At 38.8% G+C, this 16,037-nt stretch overlaps 1 protein-coding gene across 1 annotated transcript; it reads right to left on the bottom strand.

The window, feature by feature from the left end:
* Positions 1-103: 103 nt before the first annotated feature.
* On the bottom strand, positions 104-1,296 carry LOC116583273 (ubiquitin-conjugating enzyme E2 N). Its single transcript, XM_032331340.1, has one exon. The coding sequence runs from the start codon at positions 1,210-1,212 to the stop codon at positions 754-756; it is 459 nt and encodes a 152-aa protein (XP_032187231.1). The 5' UTR covers positions 1,213-1,296; the 3' UTR covers positions 104-753.
* Between the last annotated feature and the right edge of the window lie 14,741 nt (positions 1,297-16,037).

The following is a 16,037-nucleotide window of genomic DNA, read 5'->3' on the forward strand; positions in this document are numbered from 1 at the left end:
TCCTGGATTGGAAGAATAAATATTGTGAAAATGTCTATGCTACCTAAAGCAATCTACACATTTTTTTTTTTAGAATAACAAAAAATATTTTACTAAAACATAAGATTTACAGAAGTTTCCAGACAAGCCATACAAAATGGTCACAAGCTTTTTCTTGAAGGAAGGATTCTACACTTGACAGCAAAGTCACAATGTTATTAGTGAGGGCTGTGATGTTTGTTTAATGTTCCCATTTTGATTCAAACAATCAAGCTTGTCCATCTACAGTGTCTAAATAAAGTTAGACTTGGCTAGAGAGCATATTCTAAAGAACTGGTTAGCTGCTTTTAACCACTGCAATTAGATCACCATAAAAAGGGGGAAAGGAGCCCATAAAATTAAAATAAAACTACCTCTCCCCCTCAAAAAAGTAATAAAGAAAAACACCCAAACCCCTGCAGCTAACCCTGACAACTACCTTCATTCACAGTGCTTAACCATGATGGGGGAAATGAATAAAAGCAGAGAAGGGCCGCTGCTTTTAAACATTTCACAATAATCCAGATGGTACTTCTAGCCTCTGCTCATGCTTTACAACAGTGAATCAGGACAAGACATAGATTTGCTAATGTGCATTTAATCACCAAAGGACTGAAGATGTCTGGGCTTTTATTCTGTAATGTTTCTAAGACTGTGTCCATTAAATGCAAACAAAAAAGGAAGAAGTCTTGGCAGAACAGGATAAGTGATGCACACTTGATGATCAGGTCGATTTTAAATATTATTCATGGCATATAGCCTAGTCCATGCTCTAGCTGTTTCTATGGCTTGGGCCTCGTTGGTCTTCCACTGCTCTGCTACATCGTTTGCTAACGGATCATCCGGATTGGGAGCACTTAACAAAGCCTGGATCGATAGCAGAACTGTGCGGATCTGCAGTGCTGGGGACCACTTATCTTTCAAAATATCTAAACATATTCTTCCCAACTTGTCTACATTAGGATGATAAATTTTGGTCATGAAACGTACTTTAGGGGCTGCCATCGGGTATTCTTCTGGTAGGAATAGTTCAAGCTTAAAAGTCCCTCCCTCAAAGGGGGAATCCTGAGGGCCAGCAATGACCACATGAAAATAACGGGCGTTGCTCTCATCTGGTTCTGCTTTAATGCCAGGAACTGGTTCTGCCAGCAAACGCTGGGTTTCCTTGATAATCCTGCGGGGCAGCCCGGCCATCTTGTCAGATCCCGAGTTCGGCCTCTGGTCTCGACTCTGGCTCCGCTGGCCTCACGCACGAGTGGAAGTCCAGGGCTCCACTTCCGGGGGACGTTGCCGCGCCCGCCGCCGCCGCCGCCGCCGCCGCCGCCGCCGCCGCCGCCGCCGCCGAGGCCCCTTGGGAAATGTAGTCCCTGCTTGTGCGCGGGCGGGCTTCTCCAGGACCTGGCCCCCTCCCCCGCGTTCCCCGCCCCAGCCCCGGCCTGGGGTTGGCGGAAGTGACGAGCCCCAGCTGGGCAGGGACTTGGGGGAGGAGGCGCGAGGCGGCGCGGAGCTCCGGAGCTCGTGGCCGAGCCGGCCGCGCGACGGTGGGATTGCAATCTACACATTTAATGCAATTCCTATCAAAGTACCATCCAGGGGCGCCTGGGTGGCTCAGTGGGTTAAGCCGCTGCCTTCAGCTCAGGTCATGATCTCAGGGTCCTGGGATCAAGTCCCGCATCGGGCTCTCTGATCAGCAGGGAGCCTGCTTCCTTCTCTCTCTCTGTCTGCCTACTTCTCTGCCTACTTGTGATGTCTCTCTGTCAAATAAATAAAATAAAAAATCTTTAAAAAAAAAAAAAGTACCATCCATCTTCTTAAAAGAAATGGAACAAATAATGCTAAAATTTATATGGAACCAGAAAAGACCTCGAATAGCCAAAGGGATATTGAAAAAGAAAGCCAACGTTGGTGGCATCACAATTCCGGACTTCCAGCTCTATTACAAAGCTGTCATCATCAAGACAGCATGGTACTGGCACAAAAACAGACACATAGATCAATGGAACAGAATAGAGAGCCCAGAAATAGACCCTCAACTCTACAGTCAACTAATCTTCGACAAAGCAGGAAAGAATGTCCAATGGAAAAAAGACAGCCTCTTCAATAAATGGTGCTGGGAAAATTGGACAGCCACATGCAGAAAAATTAAATTGGACCATTTCCTTAAATATTTCCAAAAATAGACTCAAAATGGATGAAGGACCTCAATATGCGAAAGGAATCCATCAAAATCCTTGAGGAGAACACAGGCAGCAACCTCTTCGACCTCAGCCACAGCAATATCTTCCTAGGAACAACGTCAAAGGCAAGGGAAGCAAGGGAAAAAAATGAACTATTGGGATTTCATCAAGATCAAAATCTTTTGCACAGCAAAGGAAACAGTTAACAAAATCAAAAGACAACTGACAGAATGGGAGAAGATATTTGCAAATGACATATCAGATAAAGGACTAGTGTCCAGAATCTATAAAGAACTTAGCAAACTCAACACCCAAAGAACAAATAATCCAATCAAGAAATGGGCAGAGGACATGAACAGACATTTCTGCAAAGAAGACATCCAGATGGCCAACAGACACATGAAAAAGTGCTCCATATCACTCGGCATCAGGGAAATACAAATCAAAACCACAATGAGGTATCACCTCACACCAGTCAGAATGGCTAAAATCAACAAGTCAGGAAATGACAGATGCTGGCGAGGATGCGGAGAAAGGGGAACCCTCCTACACTGTTGGTGGGAATGCAAGCTGGTGCAGCCACTCTGGAAAACAGCATGGAGGTTCCTCAAAATGTTGAAAATAGAACTGCCCTATGACCCAGCAATTGCACTATTGGGTATTTACCCTAAAGATAAAAACGTAGTGATCCAAAGGGGCACGTGCACCCGAATGTTTATAGCAGCAATGTCCACAATAGCCAAACTATGGAAAGAACCTAGATGTCCATCAACAGATGAATGGATCAAGAAGGTGTGGTATATATACACAATGGAATACTATGCAGCCATCAAAAGTAATGAAATCTTGCCATTTGCGACAACATGGATGGAACTAGAGCGTATCATGCTTAGCGAAATAAGTCAAGCAGAGAAAGACAACTATCATATGATCTCCCTGATATGAGGAAGTGGTGATGCAACATGGGGGCTTAAGTGGGTAGGAGAAGAATCAATGAAACAAGATGGGATTGGGAGGGAGACAAACCATAATTGACTCTTAATCTCACAAAACAAACTGAGGGTTGCTGGGGGGAGGGCGGTTGGGAGAAGGGGGTGGGATTATGGACATTGGGGAGGGTATGTGCTTTGGTGAGTGCTGTGAAGTGTGTAAACCTGGTGATTCACAGACCTGTACCCCTGGGGATAAAAATATATGTTTATAAAAAATAAAAATTTTTTTTAAAAAAAGTAGATTAATGGTTGTCAATATCTTGAAAAGTGGTGCAGAAATGATAGGATAGGTTGTTTCATTCGTTTGTATTTTATTAGTTATGTGATTTAATTAAAATTTATGGACTTATACTTTGACTATGTCTAAAACTTTCAACACTTATGCTACCCAAAACCTTATCATTGCTTTAGTTCAATGACCACCATGATTTGATATTCACATATGGTTACATTTCTCATATGTATAAAGCTCACTAGATGAGTCATCAAAAAAATGTACAACAAGCACACTAGGGAACATATTCAGTATATAATCACAGGACAAAATATATGACCTCAGCATAATACAAATTAAAACACAATGTTTCCCAGCTTGGTAGTATACATGTAATAAAGACCACTGTTGGGAAACAGGTCACCACATAAATTGCTGGTGAAATATCTGGAATACACTATGAGAGTGTGTAACTGCTCTTTGCCCAAGTAATTCCATTTGCAGAAATATACACCCAAGGATATAATCCAAAATATACGAAAATAATTTATGCAAAAAAAGTTCATTATATTGCTGTTTATTCGTCTGCTGTATATGTATATCTGTAAATCACTATGTCATAAGTTTAGGGGATTCAACTATGTAAGACCCAATCCCTGCCCTCAAATAGCCTATAATATAACAGGGAAGACAACTGTATGTGTAACATGTTCTTTCATGGAAATAAAGACAAAAAGCTACAGGAGCAAAAAAAGAACTGATTTTATTCCATGGGGGTGGATCAGGGTTCAGGTGTGGAAAAGAAAGTTATTATGGAGGGGGTAGCATTGAACCAGAACCTTGAAATATGAGTAGAGTTTGGTGCAAAATAGGAGTGGTTAAAAGACATTCCATGAAAGATTCCAAATGCTCAATAACTGGAGGCTGGCGTTAACATATTACTGGATATTAACAGGCTGGGTGACTATACAATCATTAGAATCAACCAAAAGAAATATATTTGTGAAATAACCTTAAGCCACAAAAAAACATGACTGGACCTGAAAAAAGTCAGACAGGCAGGCACCCAAATTGCTGGATATCCATGTTTGATTCACTAAAGTTGCTCAAGTTTCATAATTTTAAAAGGTCAACAACATTATATAAACGTGAGGGCTAAAGCAAACCTAAAGCATTGCTCTAATCCTTCTCTGGGATTAAACATTCAGTCAGGAGGGCTGTGAACTTTGGGTTTCTGCAGTATCTTCAGGAAAGTAAGAGTCTCAGTTGCTTGTGGTTACTGTAGGGGCTGGATTCTGTGCTTCCTTCATTTTCACATCTCCTATGAATGAACACAAATCATCTCCTATGAACGAGCAGCTTGATGTGGTGCTCCCCACGCTCTTCACCCTCTCTCCCCATCACATCCTAGCCCACTAAATCCTCTTCTATTTTAGCAAAGCAATTGCAATGCCCAGTCTCCAAAATCCCTGAGTTATGGGACAGGAGTTAGGAGGACTCAGAACATCTGTCTTGTTTTACTAAGTCTACTGGCAGAAAAAACAAAAGCACCTGGGATTGGGAACCTTAGTTTATGTAAGCTTGGAATTCATCAGCTCTGATTTCTGTCTGCTACATTCTTACCCAAATTTATTGTGTGTTCCCTCTGCAGACATAAAATAGAAATGTGAAAGGCAATTTAGTTACTTTAAGAAAAACTTGTCTCCCTGGCTGAAGTTTTTCAAGTTCTAGGCCCCAGGCAGACACATCAAAATAGATCAGTTTTTACTGTACAGCCAAAATCAGGGACTCTCTGTGAAAGGGCCTGCCCCATTGTCTGCTCCCCTTCATTCCAAATGGAAGGATTTTGAGGAAATGCAAAATGCCACAAACTCACCTGCAATGTCTTATCATTTGTATCAAAGTCATATCTAACATTTAGCACTGTTTTCCCCCAGCGGTTTTTGCTGGCAGGACTGAGGGTATTAGCTTCTTGGACTTCTATCCATATAGCCAGCCACTCATGGGCCAACTGTGTGGTGTTTAACACAAGCACTATATGTCATATAATACAGAATCATTCTCCCCTGAGGAAATCTGTGGCTAATTGAAAGGCTACTGTGTAAATAAACTCTCTTTCCATAACTGTACCTTATGTTTATGTAATTGTTAAAAAAAACTCATGCCACTAATTCTTTTCATCCAAATCCCACTCAAATCTAGCACTATACTTTCACTGTTCTAACACCTGTGAGATTAGTGGGCCAGTGATGGTACACATTTACACAGCTGGGCTGTTTTGATCAGACCATATCTTCAGGTCCCAAATTAGAAAGAGTAATGGGCAGATGGTCTGAAGAGATGGGTCTGGGCCTCAGCTCTGCCACTAACTAGCTGTCTGATATTTGGCTAATAACTTCCCCTTTCTTGTCCTCAGTTTCCTTATCTGTAAAACAAGATATTAAACTGAACAATTTGCAGTTTTTCCCCACTTCTAAGATTCAGTGAGTTTAAGTTCATAGACAGGTTTCAGAGGCAGCCTCCCATGAACAAAATGTAGCATTATAAAGTTGAAAATATATTGGTTTTGCAGTAAAATATACTTGTGCTATTGTGTCTTGTCTTACATATTGTTTTTCCTCAAGTATCTAATTCTCCCATTTTGATTTGACTAATTTGCTATATAGTTATTTTCATTTTTTCCCTACAACAGTACCAGATGCTATGACTATAAATATCATTTTTAATTAATAAAATAAGTCAGATTAATTTATGCAGCAAATACTTAACTGAGTGTCTATTATGTCCTAGGCACTAAGGATGTACAGTGAATAAGATAGACAATATCCCTGTTTTCATGAAGCAAGCATACCTGTGGTGGAGACATATAATAAGCAAATATATAAATATATAATGTAATAGAAGTGCTACAAAATAAACACATTAAATGTCATGATGAAAAATAAAGAAGGGTTTCCAGTTAAAAGCAGTGGATTAGACATTCACATTTATGTATAAATGACACAAAATAAACTATTTTAGAGGCATAAACCCATGAAGAAAAACAAACAGGAAACATTTATGAAAAGCATTTTAGGAAAAGGAAAGCAAAAAAGCAACTATTAACAGATTGGGAGAACCACGAAACCTGAATCTTAAAACAACAGTGAGAAAATAAACAACACAATTTGCACCAGTGATCTCCCAAAAGGCTCAGATATTGGCAGCATCCAGTCACCACTGGGTACTTTTATAAGTGAGGGTGAAAGTGGGGCTGAAAACATGGGAATTGTTTGAAAGATGGTTTATGGAGCAAGTAAGCCTCCAAATCCCCTCCTCATTTCTTCACAGCAGGGCAATTCCCCTACATGCTTCCTTCTTACAGAAGACTCTTCACAGTGGAGCAATTCCCCTACATACTTCCCTCTTACCAAAGAGTAGAAACTTATTCTGATCATTAAAATAACAAGGTTTTTGGGCTGGGTGACTCAGCTAGAACTCAGTGTGTGATCTAGCTATCTACTATATGGTGAGACTACAAGACTTCTTCTCCTGTTTAGTTCCCAGAAACCTGCAGCCAAGGCTTGCCTCAGGTAGAAGATTGGAAGGTTATTTTCTGAGAGAATCTGATCACCTTATATAAAATTATCTAAAAATAATTAGAAGTTCACCAACAGTAGGGCCCACAATGACAAAAACTTTTAATAAAAAAATCTTTTAATCAGCTTTTTTGTGTCCCACTCAAATATAACCAAACATTCAAGGACCCTAAGACATAATTTTTAAAAGAATATCATAAAAGGAAGAGATCAAAACAAAAAAGCTAAGAAAAAATAACTTGGGGGGGAACATATCTCAGGGAGAGGAAAGCTTTCAAAATCACTAAGATCATCAGAAATATAAAAGAAGGTATTATAGTCATTAAACAAGAATAGTAACTATAAAAATAAACATTGAATAAAGGAGTTCTTGGATATTTTAAGAGACAACAGAAATAAAACTTCAATAGCCATAATGGAAAATAAAGTTGAGGATTTCTCACAAAAACTAGACCAAAGAAACAAAGATAGAAAATAAGAAAAAAATTTAATTTAGAAGATCAAATCAGGAGTTCCAACATAGCAATGATGGATTTCCCTAAAAGAGAACAGAGAAAATGAGGAAGAAATTATTTTAAGAATCATTTTAGAAAAATTCCCTGAAGAAATAATTTCTAGATTAAAAGGGACAATTGAATACCCAGCAAAACTGATGAAATTGGATCCACACTAAGGCATACCACATTGAAATATAAGAACACTGGAGACCAAGAGATTATATCTGAATGACAAAAGTTGAGTAAGAAAGCATAGAGGAGTAAGGGCCACAGAGATAGCCATAATCACGGCATTGCATAAACTATATCCAGTGCATTAATGCATCTCTCTACTCTAAAAGGATATCAGACACATGAAAAAATGTTCAACATCATTAGCCACCAGGGAAATTCAAATCAAAACCACAATGAGATACACCAGTTAGAATGGCCAAAATTAACAAAGCAGGAAACAACAAATGTTGGCAAGGATGTGGAGAAAAGGGAACTGTCTTACACTGGGATGCAAGCTGGTACAGCCACTTCAGAGAACAGTATGGAAGTTTTCTCAAAAAGTTGAAAACAGAGCTACCCTATGACCCAGCAATTGCACTACTGGGTATTTACCCCAAAGATATAGATGTAGTGAAAAGAAGGGGCACATGCACCCCAATGTCCATAGCAGTAATGTCCACAATAGCCAAACTGTGGAAGGAGCCAAGATGCCCTTCAACAGATGAATGGATAAAGAAGATGTGGTTCATATAGACAAAAGAATATTACTCAGCCACCAGAGGGATGAATATCCACCATTTGCAGAGACATGAATGGAACTGGAGGGGATTATGCTAAATCAACCAGAGAAAGACAATTATATGGTTTCACTCATATGTGGAACATAAGGAATAGCATGAAGGACCACAGGGAAGGGTGGGAAAACTGAAGAGGGTGGGAATTAGAAGGGGAGACAAACCATGAGAGACTATGGACTCTGGGAAACAATCTGAGGGTTTCCGTGGGCGGGGGGGGGGGGGGGGCCGCATGGGTTAGCCTGGTGATGGGTATTAAGGAGGACATGTATTGCAATGAGCACTTGGTGTTCTATGCAAACAATGAATCATGGAACACTACATCAAAAACTAATGATGTACTGTATGATGACTAACATAATAAAAAAAAAGAAAAAGTGAATTGGGGCAAATTGGATGGGGAGAATCTTGGAACACTGAAAAAATAAAATTAAATTAAAAAAAGAATAAAAACAAAAAATAGATTACTATAAACCACATATACTAACAAATCGGATAACTTAGGGGAAAAAAAAAAAAAACAGATAATTCCTAAAAATGCACAAGTTACCATGGTTGAATGAATCTTGACTCCGAGAAATAAGAAATCTTAGACCAATAATAAGAATGAAAGTTGATTTTGGAATCAAAAATTGCCCAGCACAGAAAAGCCCAAGACCATATAGTTTCATTGGTGAATTCTACCACACAATTAACAAAATAATAAATGAAAATCTTTATCAAAATTTTACAAATAATAGAATAGAGGAAACACATTCAAAACTATTCCAAAAAAAAATTTTTTTAAATTTTCATTGTTATAGTTTCATATTCTATCCCTTCATTGTATTTAACTTTATTTTTTGTATACATATAGGTTTTTCTTTCTTTAAAATTTTGGGATGCAGTTTCTTCTAGCAGATCAAAATATACCCTAAATCTAGCACCTGGCTTTGTTCTAATCTCCAGCCTGATCCAGATGGGGTGGCTGGATTATGGAAATTGGGGAGGGTGTGTTCTGCGGTGAGTGCTGTAAATCGTGTGGGACTGATGGCTCACAGACCTGTACCCCTGAAGCAAATAATAATTGTACATTAATAAAATTAAATAAGAAGTCAAAAAAAAAAAAAACTATTCCATGAGGCCAGTAGTACTCTGATACCAACCCCGGAAGATCTGGATTCTAATGGATTCTCAAGAATATAAACTCAAATTGGTGGCCTTAGATTTCCTTTCCTTACAGATCCCATGGCAGGTCTTGTTTAGGAGATAGCAATTTTCTTAGTCTGCTCAGGTTGCCATAACAAAATAAATTAAACAATAGGAATTTATTTTTCTCTCAGTTCTAGAAACTGGGAGTGCAAGATTAAGGTACCAGCATGGTTGATTTCTAATGAGAGTACTCTTCCCGGCTTGCAAACAACCACTTTCTACTTGTGTCCTCACATACGGAGAGAGAGCACTCTCTGGTATGTCTTCTTTTGAAGAGTATAAGAATTTTCAGGGGTAGGGGTATACAATTCAGTCCACAGCAGTAATGAAACTTGCAGAGCAAAGAGGCAAAGGGTCAGGCAGTCCTTCTAAATGATACACAGTTGAGTGAATAGAGTCTACAATCATATTCCTTCCAGATTTATCTGTCTATGTCTACTAAATATGTCTACTAAAGCACTCTATCCAACTCCCAGCACTTCCCCCTCCATCCTCCCACTCTTCCAAACCACCATGTGATAAAGATAAAGACTACTATACTCTAAAATCATCTGATGGGATCAAGTTTCATAGACAGAAAAGGAATTCCTTTGTGTTTAATAGATAATAGGGAAATAATATGCCCAAAGTCACTCTGAAAATAATGTTTCAAGCTAGAATTGAGACACAGAGCTCTTGTATCCCAACAAAATATTATTTTCCTTCTACAGACTTAGTAGCTATTGTCCTAAGAGACCAATGCCTCAGGTTGGTTCTGAGAGAATTCAACATATACTTAAGGACTGCTAAAATGCTGGGTCACTGTGACACTTAGTCTGATTTTAACTGTTCAGTTCCATCTTCCTGCACATTCTATCAATAAACTGAAAATCAGGGAGATCCCCTTCCTCCACCAGCCTTAAATTTCATTAAGGAAGAAGTACACTAAGTATTTGTTCTCTCGGCATTTCAGGTGGCAAATTTGATCCTTTCCCAGGCCCGCTAAAAACATGGAAGCTACTTGTTCTCTTGCCAACTGTCTTCAAGGACAGTGTGCTCTCTAAAACCCACATGACAATAAATATTACCTAATATAGGCCAGTAATTCCATACCAGAGTTGAAAATATCAATGCTATTACTAAGATTGAAGCATTTACTAGAAAATAGTCCCAGTGACCTGCAGATTATGACACAGTTATGGGTGTCACCTTCCCAGAACTCATGTTCTCCAAGGAACATTTTATGATAAAAATCCACCTAAATCTGACTACTTAGTTACTCCACTTTGCACTCTATTGCTTACCCTTGTTAAGTTGTTGCTTTGAAAACACTATTGTGGTATTCAGATTTGTCATTGAGCAAGTGTGTGTTCTCCCTAACAGACTTGTGAGTTCTATATAGCTGTGTCTGAGCACGGTCTTCCAACACCTGTGCTTTATGTGTTCTAAATTTTCCTTTCTTAACATTTCTTTTCACAGACACAACAATCTAATATTATGAGGAAGGATAAGAGGTAAGGATTGTCCAAATATGGCTCATGCACCAAATATAGCAGACTGAATAGTAAAATGTGACACCATCTGCTATGATTCTCTGCAATGATAGTAGCTAAGTGGTTAAACTTTGATGTCCATGTATCTCCCTCCCTACCCCCCTTCAACAGTCCTTCTATGTCCCAAAGTTTCCCTTATGTAATTGCCAAAAAAACCTAGATAAAGGGGATAAATGGATGGAACAGGAACGCCATAGGTAATCAGCCCTTGCTCTCCCACTCCTCTCAGTGGTTCCTTTTTTTTTTTTTTTTCTTGCTGCTAGAGATGTTTGTCGGGGAGGAAGAGAAGAAGGCAAGAGGGAATTCACTGGATCCTCAACCATTCTCTGCCAACTGGATGAAAGGCAGGAGACCTACAGGTTGCTTCTCTCACTTCATTTCCACTTCCTTAATCCTAAAGAAGAGTTTTCATACTGCCTCCTTCTCCCATTAGTGAAACAATGAATAAATGGATAGTCTGGGTGTTCATCTTGAAGAGGTTTCCAATGAAGTTATAGGCAGAGATTGGCTCTGATTTATTGACAAGCTAACTGTTTCTAGTGTTTTTAAAAAAAACTTTTATTATGCAGATTACTTAAAGCTCTGCTTAATCTTTTTCTTTTCTTTCTCCTGTTTCCTCATCTCAAACAGAAACCTACTTCTACAACTACCTCCAGATGACCTTTCTTAGCTACAACACTCTTTTGTAATAAACCCCCTACTCACACACACAACATAGGCTAAATGATTAAGCAGAATGTAATTTTTTTGTCATGAACTCTCTAAGTGGGCAGGCCCCACACATACTCTCTAGTCAGTTGAAATAGGGATGCAGTTCTTTAGGGAGCCTCCAAACAAAGAATTGGAGCCACAAAAGAAAGGACTACTTATTTATAGCCATTTTGCCAAGTATTTCTGATATTAGTCCTTCCCTGGTAATTGTCAGTCTGCTCGGTTCTCCCACAACACAAAATCATGTTTTGTGCTATTCCTCTTAGATGCTGCTGCCAAATATCATTAATCAGCTGGTACACACAAATACCTTCACAATTATACCCAACCTGTTACCTTCTACCATTATCTCCTGTACTACAGCCATACCAGACAACTCTAAATTACTGCACACATCATGTACTTTGAGGCCTCACACGTTTCTCCTCTATATCTTTACAATAGGGCTTCAAATTGCTTTTCATTCTTCAAGACTCATTTAAAAAGTCATTTTCTCTTTAGAGTCTTCCATGACCCTTATTACCAAACCAAATTAATTGTTCTATATATGATTTTTATTCTCCCATTAATTCAATCATTCACAAATTTTTGAGTATCAACTACTTCTCAGGCACTTTGCTAAGAATTGGGAATATAGAAGATGATAGACATGGTCCCCGTCCTCATAGAATTTATAGGATAATAAGAAGGATAAGTAGTTCCAATAAATACTTTTTATAGGGAAAGTACAGGTGGCTATGAGATGTCACTGCAAGGATCTGAGATAGACTTGAGAAGTCAGAGAAGGTCTATCTGAATAAAAAGTATTTAAATTGAGACCTGAAGTAGGAATGTGGATTAGCCACATACAGAGGGTATTACCTTCCAGACAGAGAATATGAGCATATAAAAAGACAGTGAGGCAAAGAATTTGGGGATTTCAAAGAACTGATAAAAGGAGAGCACAAAATGGGTATTCAGGAGAAGGCCAGGCATTGTAGGCTGAATTAATAATTCCGGACATTATGCTTTATTCTCCACAGGGTGATACATGCTAGGATGGATTGGACTTGTGCCAATGTCCCCATAGGTACAGAACTGAATAAAGTGGGTCTCTGAGAAGAAGAAAAACTAATTCTGGACCTTAAATTAAGAGGAATAGGAAGTTACTAAAAGAGATTACCCTGGAACTATTCAGAGGTAACAAGTTAGATAAAGACATGCTAATCTCCTGGAAAAGGATGATAAAGAGAAGTAGGATGTATATGAGTGATAGTTAAGATCAGAAATCTACTGTATGGTGACTCACATAACATAATAAAAATTTATTTTAAAAATGAATCTATAGGACTTAAATAATGGTATCTTAAGAAATAAAGACAGGAGATTTCAAAATGATAAAAATCAATAATGCTTTATTTTATTGAGGTAAGGAATAATAGGGAAGGATCAAAATTGGTTTCAGGCAGTGAGGTGGGTAGACAATGAGTCTGGTTTTGAAAATACTGAATTTATGGTGCTTATGAGATATACAAGTGAATATAACAAATAGGTGCATGGTTCTGGAACCCAAAAAAGAGAGTTAAGGATCTTATTTATTTGTCAGAGAGAGAGTGAGAGAGCACAAGCAGGCAGAGTGGAAGACAGAGGCAGAGAGAGAAGCAGGCTCCCCCGCTAAGCAAGGGGCCTGATGTGGGACTTGATCCCAGGACCCCGGGATCATGACCTGAGCTGAAGGTAGTGACTTAACTGACTGAGCCACCCAGACATCCCCAAAAGAGAAAGTTAAATTAGCTTTAAGAAACAATCATCAGCATAAAGGTGGTTACTGAAGTCATGAATGTGGATGATTTTACTTTAGGGAGAGAGGAGAATGAGCAAAGAACTCTGTGACATCACAACAAACATTAAAACGTTACATGAAGAAGACACAAAAGGAGATGGAGAAAGAATGGTGAGAGAAATAAAAGGAAAACTAGGGGAGTGAGATTTTCAAAATCCAATGAAAGAGGGTACATCAAGAAAGAAGGCGATTATCTGAGATGAATACTGTTGAGTTGCCAAGAAGGGTGAATTTAGCAGCATGGGTGTCGCTGTGACCTTATTGAGAGCTATTTCAGTGGAGTCGTGTGGGGAAGAAGACAGATTGGAGTGGGTCGAGGTGAAGAAATGGAGACAGGAATGTAGGCAATTAAAGAAATTTGTGTTTAATGGTAGGAGTGAGATTATTCAGTAACTGAGAGGGCTAAGGGATCCAAGAGGGCTTCACTTGTTTGTTTGAACATAGGAGACTATAATATGTTTAAAAGCTGAAAAAAATTGCAGTAGAGAAGGATTGCTTGAAGATGTAGGAAAGAAGTCAACTGATGGCATAAATCTCCTGGGAAAGCAAAAGGGGAAGAAATCCAGAATATAGATGAAGGGACTAGCTTTCTATTAAGAGGAAGGCTATCCCTCCATGATAACATTAAGAAAAAAAAAAAAAAGAGGGTGGCTGAAATGTCTCTAGGTTTGGAGGTAGAGTGAGAAATTAAGAAAATTAAGAAATAAACAGTGAGAAATTCTGCCAGGATTCAGGAGATGGAGAATGACAGGAGAGAAGTTTGAGAAGATATTTTTTGCCAACTTCCCAGAATGCCTTCTTTTTCTAGAGCTCCCCCATGATTACTAGGAGATAATGTAATGCAGTAGTTAAGAAAAGGGAGCAAGAGCAAGAGTTTCTGGTAAGAACCTTGGCTCTACCATCAACGAGTTGTATGACCTTGTGCAAATCACTTTTTTTTTTTTCAATTTCCCCGTCTGTGAAAAAAGAAATCATATTTTTACCTCCCTCAATTTCATTATAAAAATTAATTGAGTTAAGGGGCACCTGGGTGGTTTGGCCATCTATGTGACCAACTATTGGTTTCAGCTCAGTTCATGTTCTCACGGTCGTGAGTTCAAGCCTGCTGTGGGACTCCATGCTCAGCATGGAGGGTGTTAGAGCTTCTTTCTCTCCCTCTCTTTTTGCCCTTTCCCCACTCATGCACATGCTCGCTCACTCTCTCTCTCTCCAATAAATAAATAAATAAATAAATAAATAAAATCCTTTAAAAAGTTAATTGAGTTAATATTCATGAGGGGTTTAAAACAGTGCCTGACAAATAATAAGCACTCTAGTGTTGCTTTTATTATTACTCCTCTCCAAATATCATCTCAGTCAGTTTGTTATTGGCTTACATGGAGATGCACAGGGCAACTATTAGGTATGAGGGGAGGTGAAGTTTTTCTTCAAAAGTTGTTGTCGCAAATGGCAAGATTTCATTTCTTTTGATGGCTGCATAGTATTCCATTGTGTATATATACCACATCTTCTTGATCCATTCATCTGTTGATGGACATCTAGGTTCTTTCCATAGTTTGGCTATTGTGGACATTGCTGCTACTCTGAAAAACAATCTGAGGGTTTTGAAGGGACGGGGGGTGGGAGGTTGGGGTACCAGGTGGTGGGTATTATAGAGGGCACGGATTGCATGGAGCACGGGGTGTGGTGCAAAAATAATGAATACTGTTATGCTGGAAATAAAAATAATAAAATAATTTAAAAAAAAAGTTGTTGATATTTTTATTTTCTAACTAGAGTAAAAATACAACAGGGACATAAGTTTTTATGTGTGTGTGTGTGTGTGTGTGTGTGTATCCACACACACATATATATACGTACACACACACACTATATATGTATACACACATGGTATATAATCACACAGAGGTACACATTATGTAAATGCATTTGTTTTATACATATAGTATGAGATATGTATTTTACATATATAAATATATTTATATTTACATATATATTTTTTTTTTCAAGAAATCAGTGAATACCAGTATATCACAGTAGGGAGAACTTGGTCCATAGAGGATGGAATTGACAGTTGTTTCTTTCTTTCTTTCTTTTTTGTTTTGTTTATTTATTTGACACAGAGAAAGAGAAATCACGAGTAGGCAGAAAGGCAGGCAGAGAGAGAGGCAGAAGCAAGCTCCCTGCTGAACAGAGAGCCCAATGTGGGGCCCGATCCCAGGACCCTGAGATCATAACCTGGGCCAAAGACAGAGGCTTAGCCCACTGAGCCACCCAGGTCCCCCTTGACAGTGGTTTCTAATAAGGAGCTTAGAGGATTGCCTTGAGCCCTAGGGTGATCCTTTTCTAAATACAGCACAGAAATACCACCACCAATTGAGGTTTTCAATTCTATTCCAGCCCTCTTCTCTTTTTATATTTTAGGAGAAAAAGTTCACATTCATGGCTGGAAAAATCACTGATTTTTTTATGTGGAGATACTGAAACTGCTTCTTTCTGGAATAGTTTTGGAAATAG

This window comes from Mustela erminea, chromosome X (assembly GCF_009829155.1).
Source record: "Mustela erminea isolate mMusErm1 chromosome X, mMusErm1.Pri, whole genome shotgun sequence".
Classification (NCBI taxonomy): Eukaryota; Metazoa; Chordata; class Mammalia; order Carnivora; family Mustelidae; genus Mustela; species Mustela erminea.